The sequence below is a fragment of the Heteronotia binoei genome, chromosome 8, assembly GCF_032191835.1.
Source record: "Heteronotia binoei isolate CCM8104 ecotype False Entrance Well chromosome 8, APGP_CSIRO_Hbin_v1, whole genome shotgun sequence".
Classification (NCBI taxonomy): Eukaryota; Metazoa; Chordata; class Lepidosauria; order Squamata; family Gekkonidae; genus Heteronotia; species Heteronotia binoei.
Genome location: NC_083230.1, coordinates 90059412 through 90074633, shown reverse-complemented (window position 1 = coordinate 90074633; position 15222 = coordinate 90059412). Strand labels below are relative to the sequence as shown.

The window sequence follows — 15222 nt, the reverse complement described above, 5'->3', positions numbered from 1 at the left end:
CTTGGCAGTGCCTTTCCTAACCTGGGAAATGAATTCTAGCTGAGCTTTAAGCAGTGTGGTTTTAAATAGCTTCCAAGCATCTTCTCGGGATTTGACTCTCTTGAGCTTCTCTTTCAGGTTTCTTCTAAGTAGTCCCATCATTTTTTAAAAATTCTGTCTTTTGAAATAAAATGTTACCATTGGAACTTTAGGAGTAATTTTCCATTGATATGAATGCTGAATTTAATGACATTTTGGTCACTGCTTCCAACTGGTAGATCTCATGTTAGGTCTTGAGTGCTGCTCAGAATCAAATCAAAGATCATTACCCCTCTGCGATTGGCTCTGTGACCTAGTGCATAGTCATTTATAATGTCTTGTAACCTCATTGTTACAGTGTGACTTGAGTACATGTTTACTCAGTAAATGTGAGGGTAGTTGAATTGCCCTAGTGTCACATCATTATCTCTCTTATTATTCATCTCTTTTAATTCCCTCTTCACCTTGAGATCAGCCTCTAGATTTGATTTGATCAGAGGGACTGCAGTAGACCGCTACTTTTAAGTATCTCTTAGGACCCAGTATCAATATATCCATAGCCTGCCTTTGGAAATGTTAAGTCCCCCTTCGATTCTGTGGCCTATTTAATATACAATGCAACAACTACTCCAACACCTCTCTCCCTGTTCTGCCTGTAGAGCTTATGCCCAGGGTTGAGTGTATCCCATTGATTTTCCCCATTCCACTACATTTTTGAGACACTGGCTATATCTAAATTGTCATACAGCACCAAGCATGCCAGTTTCCTCATCTTGGCTTGGAGGCCTCTAGCATTGGTATATAGACTCCTACAATGGATTTCCTTCTCCATCAGCTCTCAACTCTCTGGGCCTTTTTGCCTTTGCAAATGGTCCTCCTTGGTCATCCTCTTCTTACTCCTGAGTTTTATTATGCGCCTACTAATATTACCCTTTTTACACTATCATCCCTTTGGATTCAGTTGCCCCAAGCTGGAAGCTCCCCAATTCCTGTTTGCTTTCCTCTTGGATATTTCCCACGCTCAAATATGAAATCTACAGCTTTCCTTCACTCAAACACCTGTCAGCACATGTTTGCAATATAGTCATGGATTTTCTCCCTCCCCTTCCATTTCCTATTTCTTACCTTTGCATTCTTTGGTTTCTGTTTGATTTACTTTGTAGCAGCCTATGTTGGGGAGATGGGCAATCCCTAGGAGACACTGCAGTGATGAAAGGAAAGGCTGCCATTCAAGTGGAAACAAGAAAGTTATTGTATGTGCTGGTGCATTTCTTTCATTTGTTCCCGGTCTGACAGCCAAGCAAATGATAAAAGAGAACGTGGATTTCTTTGCTTCTTGCAACATAGATTATAAGTATTCTTATATCTGTGTATGTATATAGATATATCACTGTAGCTGTTCATACAACTTTACAAAACAAGTTCCTGGCTTTGGTTTTCTCCCTTGTTGGTAGTGGATGTCCAACCAGATATTAACTAATTAAAACCCAAACTGATTACTCCCTGTTCTTTAACATTGTATTATTATCCATCCAATTGAACAGTTAATGACAATTGATAAGTATCTGGAAACAATTTGTATCTAGGTGTTATTCTTCGACTCCACTGTCTGCTTTTCATAGTTTGAAGAGATGAGGGAAGCAGAGGGATAGAGAGGAGCAGGGTATGTGATCTAACAGACAGGGACCTCTTTCAGTAAAAAATGTTAGCAGAGACTTTCTGGTAAAGGACCATTGATGAAGATTTTCAGAAGTGTTTTTTTTTTTAAAAAAAACATTAACTTTGCTTGATAAAGTTTCATTGTCTTTTTACTTTCAAAAGGAAATATAAGGGGCAGAACCAAGGATACCACTCCCCTTCCCCAAAAATTAAGGGAAAAAAATTATACACACATACGTGCATGCACATACATACATACATACACAAAGATGCACATACATACGCACACACACATGCACATACTTATAAAAAGAAGGACCAAATTACAAAGAACATATAATAACAAAAATATCTTCACATATTGAAGCATCAATAAAGAACTCAGCATACAGCATATATACAAAAAGAAGGATTCCTTCCTTTCTTCCTCTTCTTCACCTTTAAACTAGGTTTCTTTATTACCTTTTCAGTTCTTCATTTAATTTTATTGGGTTAAGTTCCCATCCTATGTCCCCATCCCATCTTTGTTTTTTTCCTCCCCCAGTTCTTAGCCTAACCTGTAACCACTTCTCCCTCACTAAGAATCATGTACTGGATATTCTAGCATCCCTCCTACCCTGCCAATATAACCTTGGTGGTGGAAAATGCCATCAAATCTCAGTTGACTTATGGCAACTCCCTGTTGTAGGTTTTAAAAGAAGAGACATTCAGAGGTGGTTTGCCATTACCTGACTCTGTGCTACAACCCTGGAACCTTCTTGGAGATCTCCCATCCAAATACTAACAAGAGCTGGCCCTGCTTAGCTTCTGAGATCTGACAAGATCATGGTAGCCTGGGCTATCCAGATCAGGGCAATATAACCTTAGCTTAAAAGCAAAATAAAGTTTGAGCCCAGTGCTACCTTTAAGACCAACAAAGTGTTATTCAAACTATAAGCTTCCATGCATGAAAGCTTATACTTTGGATTCAACTTTGCTGGTCTTAAAGGTGCCAAAGGACTCAAAGTTTGTTCTGCTACCCACCTGAATCAGGGCCAGTGCTAGTGAGTTGGTGAGGTAGGCCATTGCCTGGAGTGGCATCTGGCCATAGGGGCTGAAAGCGGGGAGGAAGAGGAAGAAATGCAGGCAGAGGCAGTGGCAGCAGTGGAGAGACTGAAAGGATCAGTGGGAATCCCCACTTGGGGGAGGTGGATCAGCTGCTGCTGTTCCTGCAGGATGCTGGGGGGGAACAGGGTGGCTCCCATGGCGAGGCCTCCACAGTCTCCGGGAATGTATGTGCAGCCATGGCAGCATGTCAATACTTGACTGGGAACCAATGAGTGCACTGCAGAGGAGGGCTGGCTGCAGCACCTCTCATGGAGCACCTTTCAATGTCAGAGCCCGAGTGGAGATAATTGCTGAGAAGACTCTTTGTGCTTGCTTGGAGCTACCTCAGCTGGGAAGACTTTGGGCAAGTGCTGGATATGTTCCCTTCTTATTATCCCCCCCCCTTTTGCTGCCACCCTGAAGAGAGGCTCCCTCTCTCTCTCTACCAGCTTCAGAACCACCACCCCTGAGACCGAGAAGGGCACCCAGAGATGGCCAAAGAAGCCAGTGTTGGGCAGAAAGGCAGCCTAACCACAACAGCTGTAAAAACAGATTGCTCAGTTTGCAGGAATTGTGGAGGGTGGGGGGTGGGGGTGGAGAGGGAGAGAGAATAGGAGATGAAGTATGAGAGTTAAAGGGCTGGTATCTTGAAGGGGTTGGGCAAAGTTGTCTGCATTACTAGACAGACGAAGCTGCAGAGCAGCAGATGGGTTCAAGGGATACCTGCCCAAACCTTGCTCCTTGGATGACTCTGTAAGAGAGCCAAGCCTGCACTCTTGGGTCTCCTTTGAAGAGACTCTTTGCTGGTGCTGTTCTGATTTCTCACTGAGATGTGTTGACACCCTGAGTCTATTACTAAGTAGAATCTATCCCTAGCCATCTGTGTCTTCCATTGGATTTCTTCTCCCCACCCATTTTTTCCTTCCTAAAGATTGCCAAAAGATGGAGAAGCTTCTCAGGCATAGATCCAAAGACCTGTCCTCTTGAGTTATCCACTTGTTCTATCTTTCTCTTCAGCTTAGTAGCTTCACCAGGTTGCAAAAAAGAACTGAGTTTGGGAGGAGGACTCAGGGCTCAGCCGCCCTGAGCCTGCTTCAGTGGGGTAGGGCGGGATATAAATCGAATGAAATATAAATCGAATGAAGTAAATAAAAGGCAGAATCTGTGGAGTCAAAGGGAGATTCCTGGGGTAAATGGAAAGAAAAGCAGATGGATTGGAAGCATGAGAAATTCAGGGTGGCAAGTGAGTGGGAGGGACAGACTGGCAACTTAGGTGTGGGAAGCCAAGACAGGTGGGCATGGACTCTGGGCATGTTGATAATTTTCCTAAGCAGTGTTTGGATGCATTTTGGGGGGAGGGAGTGATCCATATGTTTCTGCCTGCCTCATGTTGGAGAACATGTCAGTTTGTGTTAAATTGCCACACAACTACCTGGGGAGAGGCCATCATGGCCTTTGCTTTCCCTCCATGAGGGGCTGTGTGGATGGAGTTGGATCATTCAATGTTCGTTGTGATTTGTGTGCTAAGATTGTTTTCTGTTTAAGAAAGAAAATCAAAGATCGATGTTGTATTACTTTTTCTCACAAAATTTTAAATATTTTTTTTAAAAAACAATAAATTAAAAATGTAAAAAGTTTCAAGTTTTGCATTTTTCATTTTTCTTACATTTCTTCTGTTTTTAAAAATAGGTTGGGGGTGTGAGAGCAAATAGGTAGCCTTGCCTAGGGCACCAAAAAGCCTGGCACTACCCCTGACCTGAATCTATCTTAACTTAAAAGACTTCATCACTACCCCAGCCCCAATGAGTCAGTCAGTCTTCAATCTCTGGTTTTTAGATCACAAGGATCTTTTTTTGTAGTCAGCAAAAGGGGAATAGAGGAAAAGAGAATTCACCTTTGGCTACCCTGAGGCTGTTTGTATAAATGGAAAGTCAGAATTCTTGTTTCTCTCCCCCCACCCCCAATTTTGTTAGTGACTTGGTCTTATTTAGACAGATACAGATTTTAAATTGAATGAATGCTGCTGTGCCACTGGGGGCCCTTTTCTGAAGGACCGCAGTTCTCTTCTATTTGAGGCTTTTAAATACTAAATCAGATCCTCGGTCCATCAAGGTCAGTGTTAGACTGGCAGTGGTTCTCCAGAGTCTCAGGCAGTGGTCTTTCACATTACCTGTTGCCTCATCTTTTTAACTAGTGATGCCAGGGATTGAAACTGGGACTTTCTGCATTCAGGTAGCTACTCTTCCACTGAGCCACGTCCCCTCCATATAGATTTGCTAGGCAACTGGACCATGTGCTTACCAGAACCCCACTCACATTTCTTTTGTCTTCCTCCCACAGCTGCTGATCTCTTTTTTATTCTGTGAATTCTGGGGGTCCTACCTTGCTTCTGTCTGGTTTCTTGGATTTTCTTACTTTGTATGCAAATATCAACTCATGTAAGCAAGATATTAGACCTGGATTTAGAAACCAAGGTGCTTGCCTGAGGATGAATGGCAGTTTCTTCCATCTTCTTTGACAGGCAGTTTTCATGTCCATTTAGGGCTATTTGCAAAGTAACATTTCTCAGAATATGAACATCACTTAACATTTCTCAGAATATGAGAATCACTTTTAGAAAAATGCACAAAACAAAGCATTACATTTGGCTGTAGGAATTTATATTCCTCCATGGAGGAGAGGCAAGTTACATACTCAGAAATGCCGCTTGATGAAGTCCTCTTGGGGATTGTGCTGCTTCAAACTGTAAAAGGGTGACTGCCTTTCTGAATGAATGATTTTTTTAAAACCAAGCATGGGAAGCCAACATGTTTGAGAGCAGAATTGTAGCCAAGCTTTTGCTTTAATTTCATATATATCTTGCCTCCCCCCATCTCCAGATAGGGACCCAAAGCAGTTCACAACAACAAATTAAGTGCAGTAATACAAAAACAGGAAAAAATTGAAAAGAAAGTGGAGAGAAGCTTCTAAATGCAAAGCAGATCTTCCCTTCTCTTCTTCACTCCAGAAGATCTTCCTGCTTTTTTCTGAGCTGTGACCCTCAGGTTAAAAGGCAAAAAGCTTTTGGCCTTGGGCTTATGTCCCCCCCCCCCCCCCCGCCACAGACCTTAAGAATCTGCACAGGTGAGAAACAAACTCTCAGCTGGGCATGTTTAGCCTGGAGAGGAGATGACTGAGAGGTGATATGATCACTATCTTCTAGTACTTGGAGGGCTGTCATATAGAGGATGGGGCAAAGTTGTTTATGTAGCCCCAGAAGGTCGGACTAGAACAAATGGGTTGAAATTAAATTAAAAGTTTTCGACTAAGCATTAGGAAGAACTTCCTGACAGAGCAGTTCCTCAGTAGAACAGGCTTCCTTGGGAGGTGTTGGGCTCTCCTTTGGAGGTTTTCAGAGGCTAGATGGCCATCTGTCAGCAATGTTGATTCTGTGAACTTAGGGAGGGCGGTATTTGTGAATTCTTGCATTATGCAGAGGGTTGAACTAGATGACCCTGGGAGTACCTTCCAACTCTCTGATTCTGTGACAAGTCAGCATCCATCTTCTCTCAATTCTCCTTCCATTCCTTATAGCATACAAGCATTGGGATGGGAGGAGATGTATACTGGATAATTTGAGCATGTATCTAAGGACCAATACTCCCTCTAAGCTGTGGAGTCTTATGAGCAAAAATTCTACTTTGTGAGCTACTGGAATTAAAGTTGTGAGCCACTGGCATTAAAAGTAGTGTGCTCTGGGATCATCCTTCCTGAGATAAGACAAAAATGTGTGAGTTGGAGACTAAAAATCTCCAGTTTAGAGGGAACGCTGCTAAAGACTTCTTTCCATATAGAAATATCTATTTATTTTCCTTCCTCTCCATCAATTTATTGCTCAGCTAATGTCCAGTGCTGTATAATGAAGTCACCTCTTCTTTGTAGGCTGCCTGCCTGTGGTGGGGAATACAACTATATCCTATTTTTGCATGCATGACTCTCTGGTATAAGGGGTCACTTCACACATGCCACAGTATCAAGCACATCATAAAAATGTTTTACAAATATAATAATTTACTCTTTCTACTTTGGCATCTCATTCGGTATGTGCTGCATCCTTGATTGGGGACCTGCTGTTGCTAGGCAACCAGTAATAAGAAATAGTCCCTGCTTTAAATTGCTTTGGTTCTGAACAAACTAGGCAAAAGGCGGAAAGAGAAAAAGAGGTGCAAAAAAGATGGATTTAGGAATAGTAATCAGGCCTCGTAGGACCCAAGATGATGACCTCCAACATAGTAGTGTTGCATCTTGAAAGGAAAATCACTTGTCATTTGCCCCTACAAACTGTCTAATGGGGCACAGCAGATATAAGTGCAAAGGCTGTGAGATGAGCACAAGCCTTACCTAAAAATGCATAATGTCTTTTGTATATGTGATGTTGAGTATACATCTCAAGTTATTTCTAAGAGTCATATTTCTAGCAACACATTTACAGTGGAGTAACTTTGTATAGGATTGCATTGTCAAAGTATCAGTGGATGTGCCTAATTAGGAACGTCAGCTTTTTAATAAAACTGGTCCATATCAACCAAGGGTCGCCAAGCTGAACACAGTCTACTGTGCCCCCCCCCCCACTGCATCCTGTTAAATGTTTAACAACTTCAAGGCTTTCAATTCTCCCAACAGGCAGAGAAAAAAAAGCACAGAAGTCTTATTGAGTTTATGATGTAATCTGAATGTTGTTTGTTGGGCCACATGCTGGATAGCTCTGTGCAGAAAACACATTAACAATATGTGGAAGTTAAAAGCTTAAGCCTGCCCTAGCTGGATCCATCTAAAGTTCTACCTAGTCCAGCATCTGGTTCACAGACAATTCATCTAAGTGGTTCTCTGGGAGAAGCATAACTAATATATCTGAATGGAAAGGCATAGCTGGAACCTCTATTGGAGAGTGTCAGGAGACAGGGATGGACTCAGCTAGCACATGGCTGCTGAGTAGTACCTGATGTGGGTAAATGGAATCACTTTGTTTGCTGACACTAATTTCTTCTATCTGTTCAGTCACTGTGCACCTGGATAGTACTGCAGAAGCAATCTCAGTGCTTCTGTTGCTACATCCTGTTACATTCTACCAAAGGCACCAAGTCTCCTTCTCCCTTCAGTAATGGTGAGGGGCCGTGGCTCAGTGGCAGAGCTTTGCATGTTCAATTCACCACATCTCCAGTTGAAAGGATGAGGTGGTAGGTGATGTGGAAGACCTTTACCTGAGACCCTGGAGAGCTGTGGCCATTCTGAGTAGACAGTACTGACCTTGATGGACCAATGGTCTGAGTTAGTATAAGGCAGCTTTGAGTGTTTATGTCTACTATAGTCCTCCCAGCAAATCACAATATGAAGTTGTCCCTGATCCTGTTGCTGGGAGACCAGATGCTTCCAGAGGTGGAAGGCAGTGTTATTTTCCCAGCCAGCACTTAGTATTCAGAGGTATATTATGTCCAATCCCATTGAAGTGCCAATTTTCTTTCAGTTTGTTTTACAACCCCCCACCCCCCATTTGAAATCATATGAGCTATTAGCCATCACACTACTTTCTGGGAAGGGGAATTCCCAAATTATGGTCTGCATGAGTGCTTTATTTTTCAGTCCTGAATCATAACACCAGTCAGTTTCATTGGGTAATCCCAAATGTTCATGTTATGTGAGAAGAGGGAAAATATTCTTATTATATATATTTTTAAAACCTCTCCCATGTGTCCACCACAGCCATCTTGCTTCCCTACTTATTTCCTTCTGTCTTGTATTATGTAAATTTGTCACATAGACAAAATCATATTTTTATACAGTGTTAATCCAAAATAACTACCATATTCTTATTCCATATGCTCACATATATTATGTTCTATAATCACCAATGAGAGTTGGAATCCACACTTGACCCATAAACATACTCTCTAACCACTCAGGTTATAAATATAACAGAATATTAAAATGATTTTAAAAACATAACTAATCAGTACATGGTCTTGGGAACCCAGAATAGTAGTTGATGTTCAGAACAATAGTTCCTCATTGTCTTCATTATTTTCTAAATTTTTGCTGAAAGTTGTGATAAAAGTTTTGCTTATAAAATACTGAATTCCAGCAGGTAATCATTGTGTTATTCAAAATATATCCATTTGGACTGAATTGTGCAGGATGACTCCACACTGAACCCACACCCTCTATTTCAGTCTATGGTCATAAGAGTGATGGGGGGGGGGGGAGCAGAAAGAGAGAGAGATGGGGTGGGAAGCTGAAAGACAAAGAAAAAGACTGGATTTATACCCTGCCGTTCACTACCCAAAGGAGTCTCAGAGCAGCTTACAATCTCCTTTCCCTTCTGCTCACAACAGACATCCTGTGAGGTAGATGGGGCTGAGAGAGCTCTCCCAGAACTGCTTGTTGTGCAGAACAGCTCTGAGAGAGTTATGACTGACCCAAGGTCACTCCAGCAGTTGCATGTGGAGGAGTGGGGAATCAAACCTGGTTCTCCCAGATAAGAGTCCAAACACTTAACCACTACATCAAACTGGCTCTGTGGGAGTTATTGGCTGGGGAGGCAGAAAAAGAGAGAGATGGGGTGGGGTGGGAGGCAGAAGGAGAGAGAAAGTGACAGGCATGGATGAGAGAGAGAATAGGACAAGGGGTGGCAGGAGGAAGAAGAGGTGAGAGACTGAGAGAAGCAGGGGGTGAAGGGAGGAAGCAAAGGTAAGGAGAATGGGATAGCCACTCCCACAAGTTTCTTGCAGATCTCCAACCTGGAAGCATCAGAGTATGTTTCACCACAACCAAATCATGCTTTGAAAGTAATGGCCATGGCTGGATATATCAGTGAAAGCTGGATATATCAGTTGAAACTGATAAAAGATGTGACATGCACAGAAGAGACTTGAGCCTCCAAATATAGACCATTTTGTTTCTTAAGGCAGAAAATTTAAATAACAACCCTGCAAACAAAAGAACAAACAATATAATGAGAGAAATAATTGACAGATTTCTCCTCTTTAAAAGTACCGTACTTCCACATCTGTTGCCTTTGATGAACTGCCAATAGTAGGGCTAGCCTTCAGTTTCCTGTTCTATCTGATATTTATTTCCCTCCTCCTTGGATGCCTCCAATACATACTGAATGTGTTTCTACATACAGTTGATACATCTTGTCCTTACAGCCAGGTGTCTAGGAGAAAGGAAAGGAAAGGTCCCCTATGCAAGCACCAGTCGTTTCTGACTCTGAGGTGATGTTGCTTTCACAACGTTTTCACTGCAGACTTTTTTACAGGGTGGTTTGCCATTGCCTTCCCCAGTCATCTATACGTTCCCCACAGCGAGCTGGGTACGAATTTTACTGACCTAGGAAGCTAGGAGAATGCCCTCTTAAAATGAGACTAAGTGAAACACAAAAGTAAAAATGATGGGAAAGAATCATAGCCTAGCTGATGCTATTTTTATATCATCATCACATTGTTTTAAAGCCCCTTCCAACTGCACATGTTCCTGTTAAATATATACTAGGGAAGTTCTGTTCCCCACCCCAGTAACATAGCTCTCCCCAAGATTAGAGGAGGTGGAGAAAAAGGAAGAGAGTTTATGCTTCTTGAAATAGAGGTGGAATTTGGCCATATGCTTTCAGTCACAAGGAAAACAAATACTGTGTGCTGGAATGAATTGCTTGCCAGGAGCAACATGTTGGAATGTGTCTGGCTCCTTCTGCCAAAGGAAAGTCATCAGATTCAGAAACTGTGGCTTTTGATTTGCTTTCAACATATGCTCCATGTGTGATGTCACTATTTCCTATTAAGAAAAGAGGAACAGCCGTTTCAGTTGGCAAGGATTCCTTTAAGATATGTGCAGTGTGTAGGAGACCACGCTTCCTAAAACAGGAATGCGCATTTGTTGACATATTTGTGTAATGCCTCATGTTCAAAAGCAAAATTCTGCACTTATGCAGTTCATGCCCCATGCCAAGAAATGCTAGATTCTGGAGCTGGTGTAAATTATGTTATTTGGACAGATTTGCATAATTTCTCTTATAGGTCAATATCTGAAGAAGTGTGCATGCACATGAAAGCTTATACCCAGAATTAAACTTTGTTGGTCTTAAAGGTGCCACTGGACTCAAACTTTGTTCAGGTTAATATAATTTTTTTTCTGTTGCACTTGATTTAATCTACTTTTGCTAATCATGGAAAGGGGCAAAGAGTAATATAGGCTGCTGAAGCCCAGCCCCATTTTACTGGAAATTTTATTCTGTCATCCTTCTAATTTGTTTGCTTTAAGCTAACATTCAGAAGGTTTTTTAATGGCCATAATGGAAACTTCCTTTAAAAAGATACATTATGCTTTTTTCTATTCCCCAATGGATTTGCAGGATATGCACAGTCTTGCAAATATTGCTAATCATTATCAGGTTGTCGTCAGACATCACAGATATAAATAATTATGCATGTGCGATTAACACATGTTACAAACTATATTGGGACTTCATGCATTCTTTCTAAGTGAAAGGGCTTGAAGAAACAAAAGCAGACAAAATAAAAACCAGGAAGCTGGGATCTCGGAGATCAGTATTTCAAATCTCATCTCAGCCATAAACTCACTCTGTGGCCATAAGCAAACCACTCCCCCATCCATCTGCTATATGGGTATCACACAGGGCACTTGAATGAGATATTATGATATATATGTGAAGCACTTTGGAAGTGGTATATGAATGTTAAGTTATATCATTATGAAAAATATTTATTTTTATGATTTCTTATTAAATATATTTTTATTATATTTTGTTACTTATACATCCAACTTTCCCATGAAGACCCAAAGCAGTTTGTGTCATTTTCTTCTTCTTGGTGAGGAGCATTGTCTTTGGGCATGATGATGTCACTTCCTGCCCACTCTAGGGACTCAGTACCCACCACACACAAGTGTAGTGTCCATGCCGCCTGCTCTCAGCAGTTCACTTATCCATTGCACACTTTTCTGCCCTGTTCAGAGAAGATAAGAAGATATTGGATTTATATCCCGCCCTTCACTCTGAAGAGTCTCAGAGTGGTTCACAATCTCCTTTACCTTCCTCCCCCACAACAGACACCCTGTGAGGTGGGTGGGGCTGGAGAGGGCTCTCACAGCAGCTGCCCTTTCAAGGACAACCTCTGCCAGAGCTACGGCTGACCCAAGGCCATTCCAGCAGGTGCAAGTGGAGGAGTGGGGAATCAAACCCGGTTCTCCCAGATAAGAGTCCGCACACTTAACCACTACAAAGCCTCAGAATTGCAGAGGGGAGAGGGTTTCAGTACCTGGTTCATCCCACCCCCTCCAGTCTCTCCTCCAGAGTAAAGAAAAAGTCCAGTGACCTCTTCATTGGCCTGCTTCTAAGCCCCTTATGAGGCTGTTGCAGCAGGCTGCAGAAATGGAGTCAATTCCCTTGAAAGTCCTATGGGAACTAGCCTCTTTTCTCATCCCATGGCTCTGACTGGGCTAAGCTGCTGAAAGCTGTTGGCAGTAATCGAACTGGGCTTATACCATGTTGCTGCTATTACAGAAATCGTCCTTGTTACTTGCATGTGAGCTCCCTGCATCTCCTGGGTAAGTCCAGGGGATGAAGCTCTGGCAATGGGGGTCTCATTCCTGATACAGTAATCCCCTGTGGCTTCCTTTTTATAACCCTCATCATAGGGGTGAAAAATAAAGAAATAAGTTATGCTCTTCGGAATAAACTGGACATTACAACCTCATGTTGCTTGCTCTTGTTTGTGTTTCTTGATTGCAAAAGTATGTTCAGAGTTTGAGGCTGAGAGACAACAGTAGACATACCAATGACCCTAATTCTCTTTTTCCAGGTGACTTGGTGGCTCGAGCAATGCATCACCTTCAGCCACTCTGTGCAAAGCAGCATAGCAACAGCACTCCCATGCATCACAAGCCAGGATCATTATATTGGGAACCAGAGGCATTATACACACTTTGTTATTTTATGCACTGCCCCCAGATGGAATGGGAGAACCCAAATGTGGAGCCTTCCAAAGTCACACTACAGACAGAAAGGTAAGATATATTCTATGAACAGCATTTTCTGATTATCAAATACTAACTGGGCACTGAAGACCTCTCTACACGTACTGTTTTGGTTATGATATTTTTCTTGTTGGGATAAATTTTTCCTGCCATGAAGTGTTCTGTGGCTGACCCAGCATATATCAAAAGTGACACCCAGTGGCTACATGTCTCAGATTAGTCCCAGATGTGTGTTTTGAAGAGATCTCCCTCCCCAGCCGCACTCTCTTCGTCTTTTGGCTGCTCTGTGGTTTGGAAAGGAAAATTAGAGATTCCATTCGTAGCTTAACAGGTTTGGTTTTAAATGTGTTTTTTTGCAAATTTAATGGGCTTCAGCGTCTGTAATTTGGGGAATGGGGGAATGAATATACCATAGTACGTAATGAACAAACTGCAGAGTGTATTGCGTAACAGCCATGTTGAGTTTTCACTAGTTAACCCCATGTCACTCACCATTCAGAGGAAACAGTGAAACAAACTGAGAATTTGAGCCAAGAAGAGATAGAATTCTGGATGATAGTGATGTATTCTTTGAGGCAACCTTTTGAGGACAATTAAGAGCTATGGAAAACTATGTAGGGAGACCTGTTGAAAGAAAGTGGCCTAGCATGAGAAATTATTTTAGAATAAGCAATTGCCTTCTGGGAGTCTCCTTTGTCCCACCTTTCCCAGTCTCTTCAGAAATCTCCCTCAGCCACACAGGGAAGGAATATTGAAGATACAAACCAAACTGGATCACTTTTCACTTCCTTGACACTATTCAAGATCTATAAAACATCTTTTGGGTTGTTGTGACTCAACAGTTCTTAAGAGGAACTGATGAGAGTTGTGAGGATGCAGCCAGAAGGCCATGCTGACTAATTGTGCTTTGTATGCATATTTGCTGGGTTTTGGCTTATTCCTTTTTCAAGAGGTCTCTCTTTTTGCAAAGTCCACTTCTCTGACGTTTGCATGCTTTTGAGGTACTCTGGGTGATTAAAAAAAGGTGATCAGATCAGTTTTTAAACTTTGGAAGTAATTAATCCGGTTTTGAATGTAGGTATTCCACGATGTGAATTATTTCTTGATTGGTTAATATTAATGAAGTAGTTGGAACTGAGATCATATTAAAACCAGAGGAAAGTCTGTTCTTCTTTAAATCCTGACAAATTCTCTTTCACTGGAAAGCCACTTTAGGAACTGTGGTAATGTGGTAAAGGCCAAGAGTAAGCTTTCTGTATTCTTTCCAGAACCTGTGGTTGACTTTGGAAAGAACAGAGATTCCTTCTGCTGCCTAATCAGATGTGCCTGGGTGTTTAATACCAGAAACCTCAAGTGCTAGGGATATTACAGAGGCCCAGATATTTCCACTGCACTGAATTATGTAATGTGAAATTACTTTTCTGTTCCAGCTCTTGCGTTGCCTCACAAAAACAATTCATTAAAGTGGCTTCCATTTATGTTTTGAAAAATTTTCTTCTGTCTTTTTATTTCTACCAAGGGGCTGCTAGTGGTATTCCCTATTGCAAGTCATTATTTCCGGATGATGATCGATTGCTAGTATTTTCCTTAAGAACAGAGTTGATCCTTTTTCATGGGGGCATGTTGAGATTTTCTTTCTTCAATCCTTTTTTTTTTCACCTTTAAGACCAACAAAGTTTTATTCAGAATGTAAGCTTTCATGTGCTCTAGTGTGAGCTAGCTCAGAGTTTTTTAACCTCCAGAGATTTTCTTTCTTCAATCCTAATGCAACCCCCCCCCCCCCCAATAAATAAAGCTCTACAGGTTTTAAGGTGGTGGAGCTTGAATAGGGATTATTCACTTGCGGAGGGAAATTGACTAATGTTTTGTGATCAAAACTAAATCAAGGCATGGTTGGGACCTCATTGCTTATCCTTTCTGAAGTAGAAGCAACTGGAAACACATCCTATGATGAAAAAAATTTCCCTGCTCCTCAGCTACAGCAACTTGTATATCATCCCCCCACCACTTTATAGTATGAGAGAGGGAAAACTTTTTTAGAATTCAGAAAAATTCATTACTACACACCAAAGAACAGCATAAGAAGAGCCCTGATGGATCAGAACAGAGATCAGTATCCTTTTTCACACAGTGGCCAACCAGCTGCCCTAAAGTGCCAGCAAACAGGGCATGAAAGTCAAGGCCTCATACTGATACTGCCTCCTGAAAGTTTACTCTGTCTGAATGTAATAGTTCCTCTTAGTCACCATGGCTAGTCTGATGAAATTCAGACTCCATTAGCCTATCTTTAAAGTTTGGAGTTTTTATTCTACTGTGCATCACCTTTCATTTACCTACACCTTGCACTTACTTCAGGAATTTCTCACCCCACATCTTCAGGAATTTGTCACCACAGAGTTGGCAGCCTTAAATTGGGCGCAACGTGGCTGGCAT

At 41.8% G+C, this 15222-nt stretch overlaps 2 protein-coding genes across 2 annotated transcripts in view; both read left to right on the top strand.

Annotated features, from left to right (window-relative positions):
• The window catches only part of PWP1 (PWP1 homolog, endonuclein), a 477381-nt gene that overhangs the window by 326075 nt on the left and 136084 nt on the right, over positions 1-15222 (top strand). The gene's annotated exons all lie outside the window — the stretch shown is intronic.
• Positions 1-15222, top strand: part of ABTB3 (ankyrin repeat and BTB domain containing 3) — a 350728-nt gene that overhangs the window by 240163 nt on the left and 95343 nt on the right. The window contains exon 4 of the mRNA XM_060245557.1: positions 12615-12819. Within this exon, the coding sequence (XP_060101540.1) occupies positions 12615-12819 (205 nt within the window). The remainder of the gene's footprint in view (positions 1-12614; positions 12820-15222) is intronic.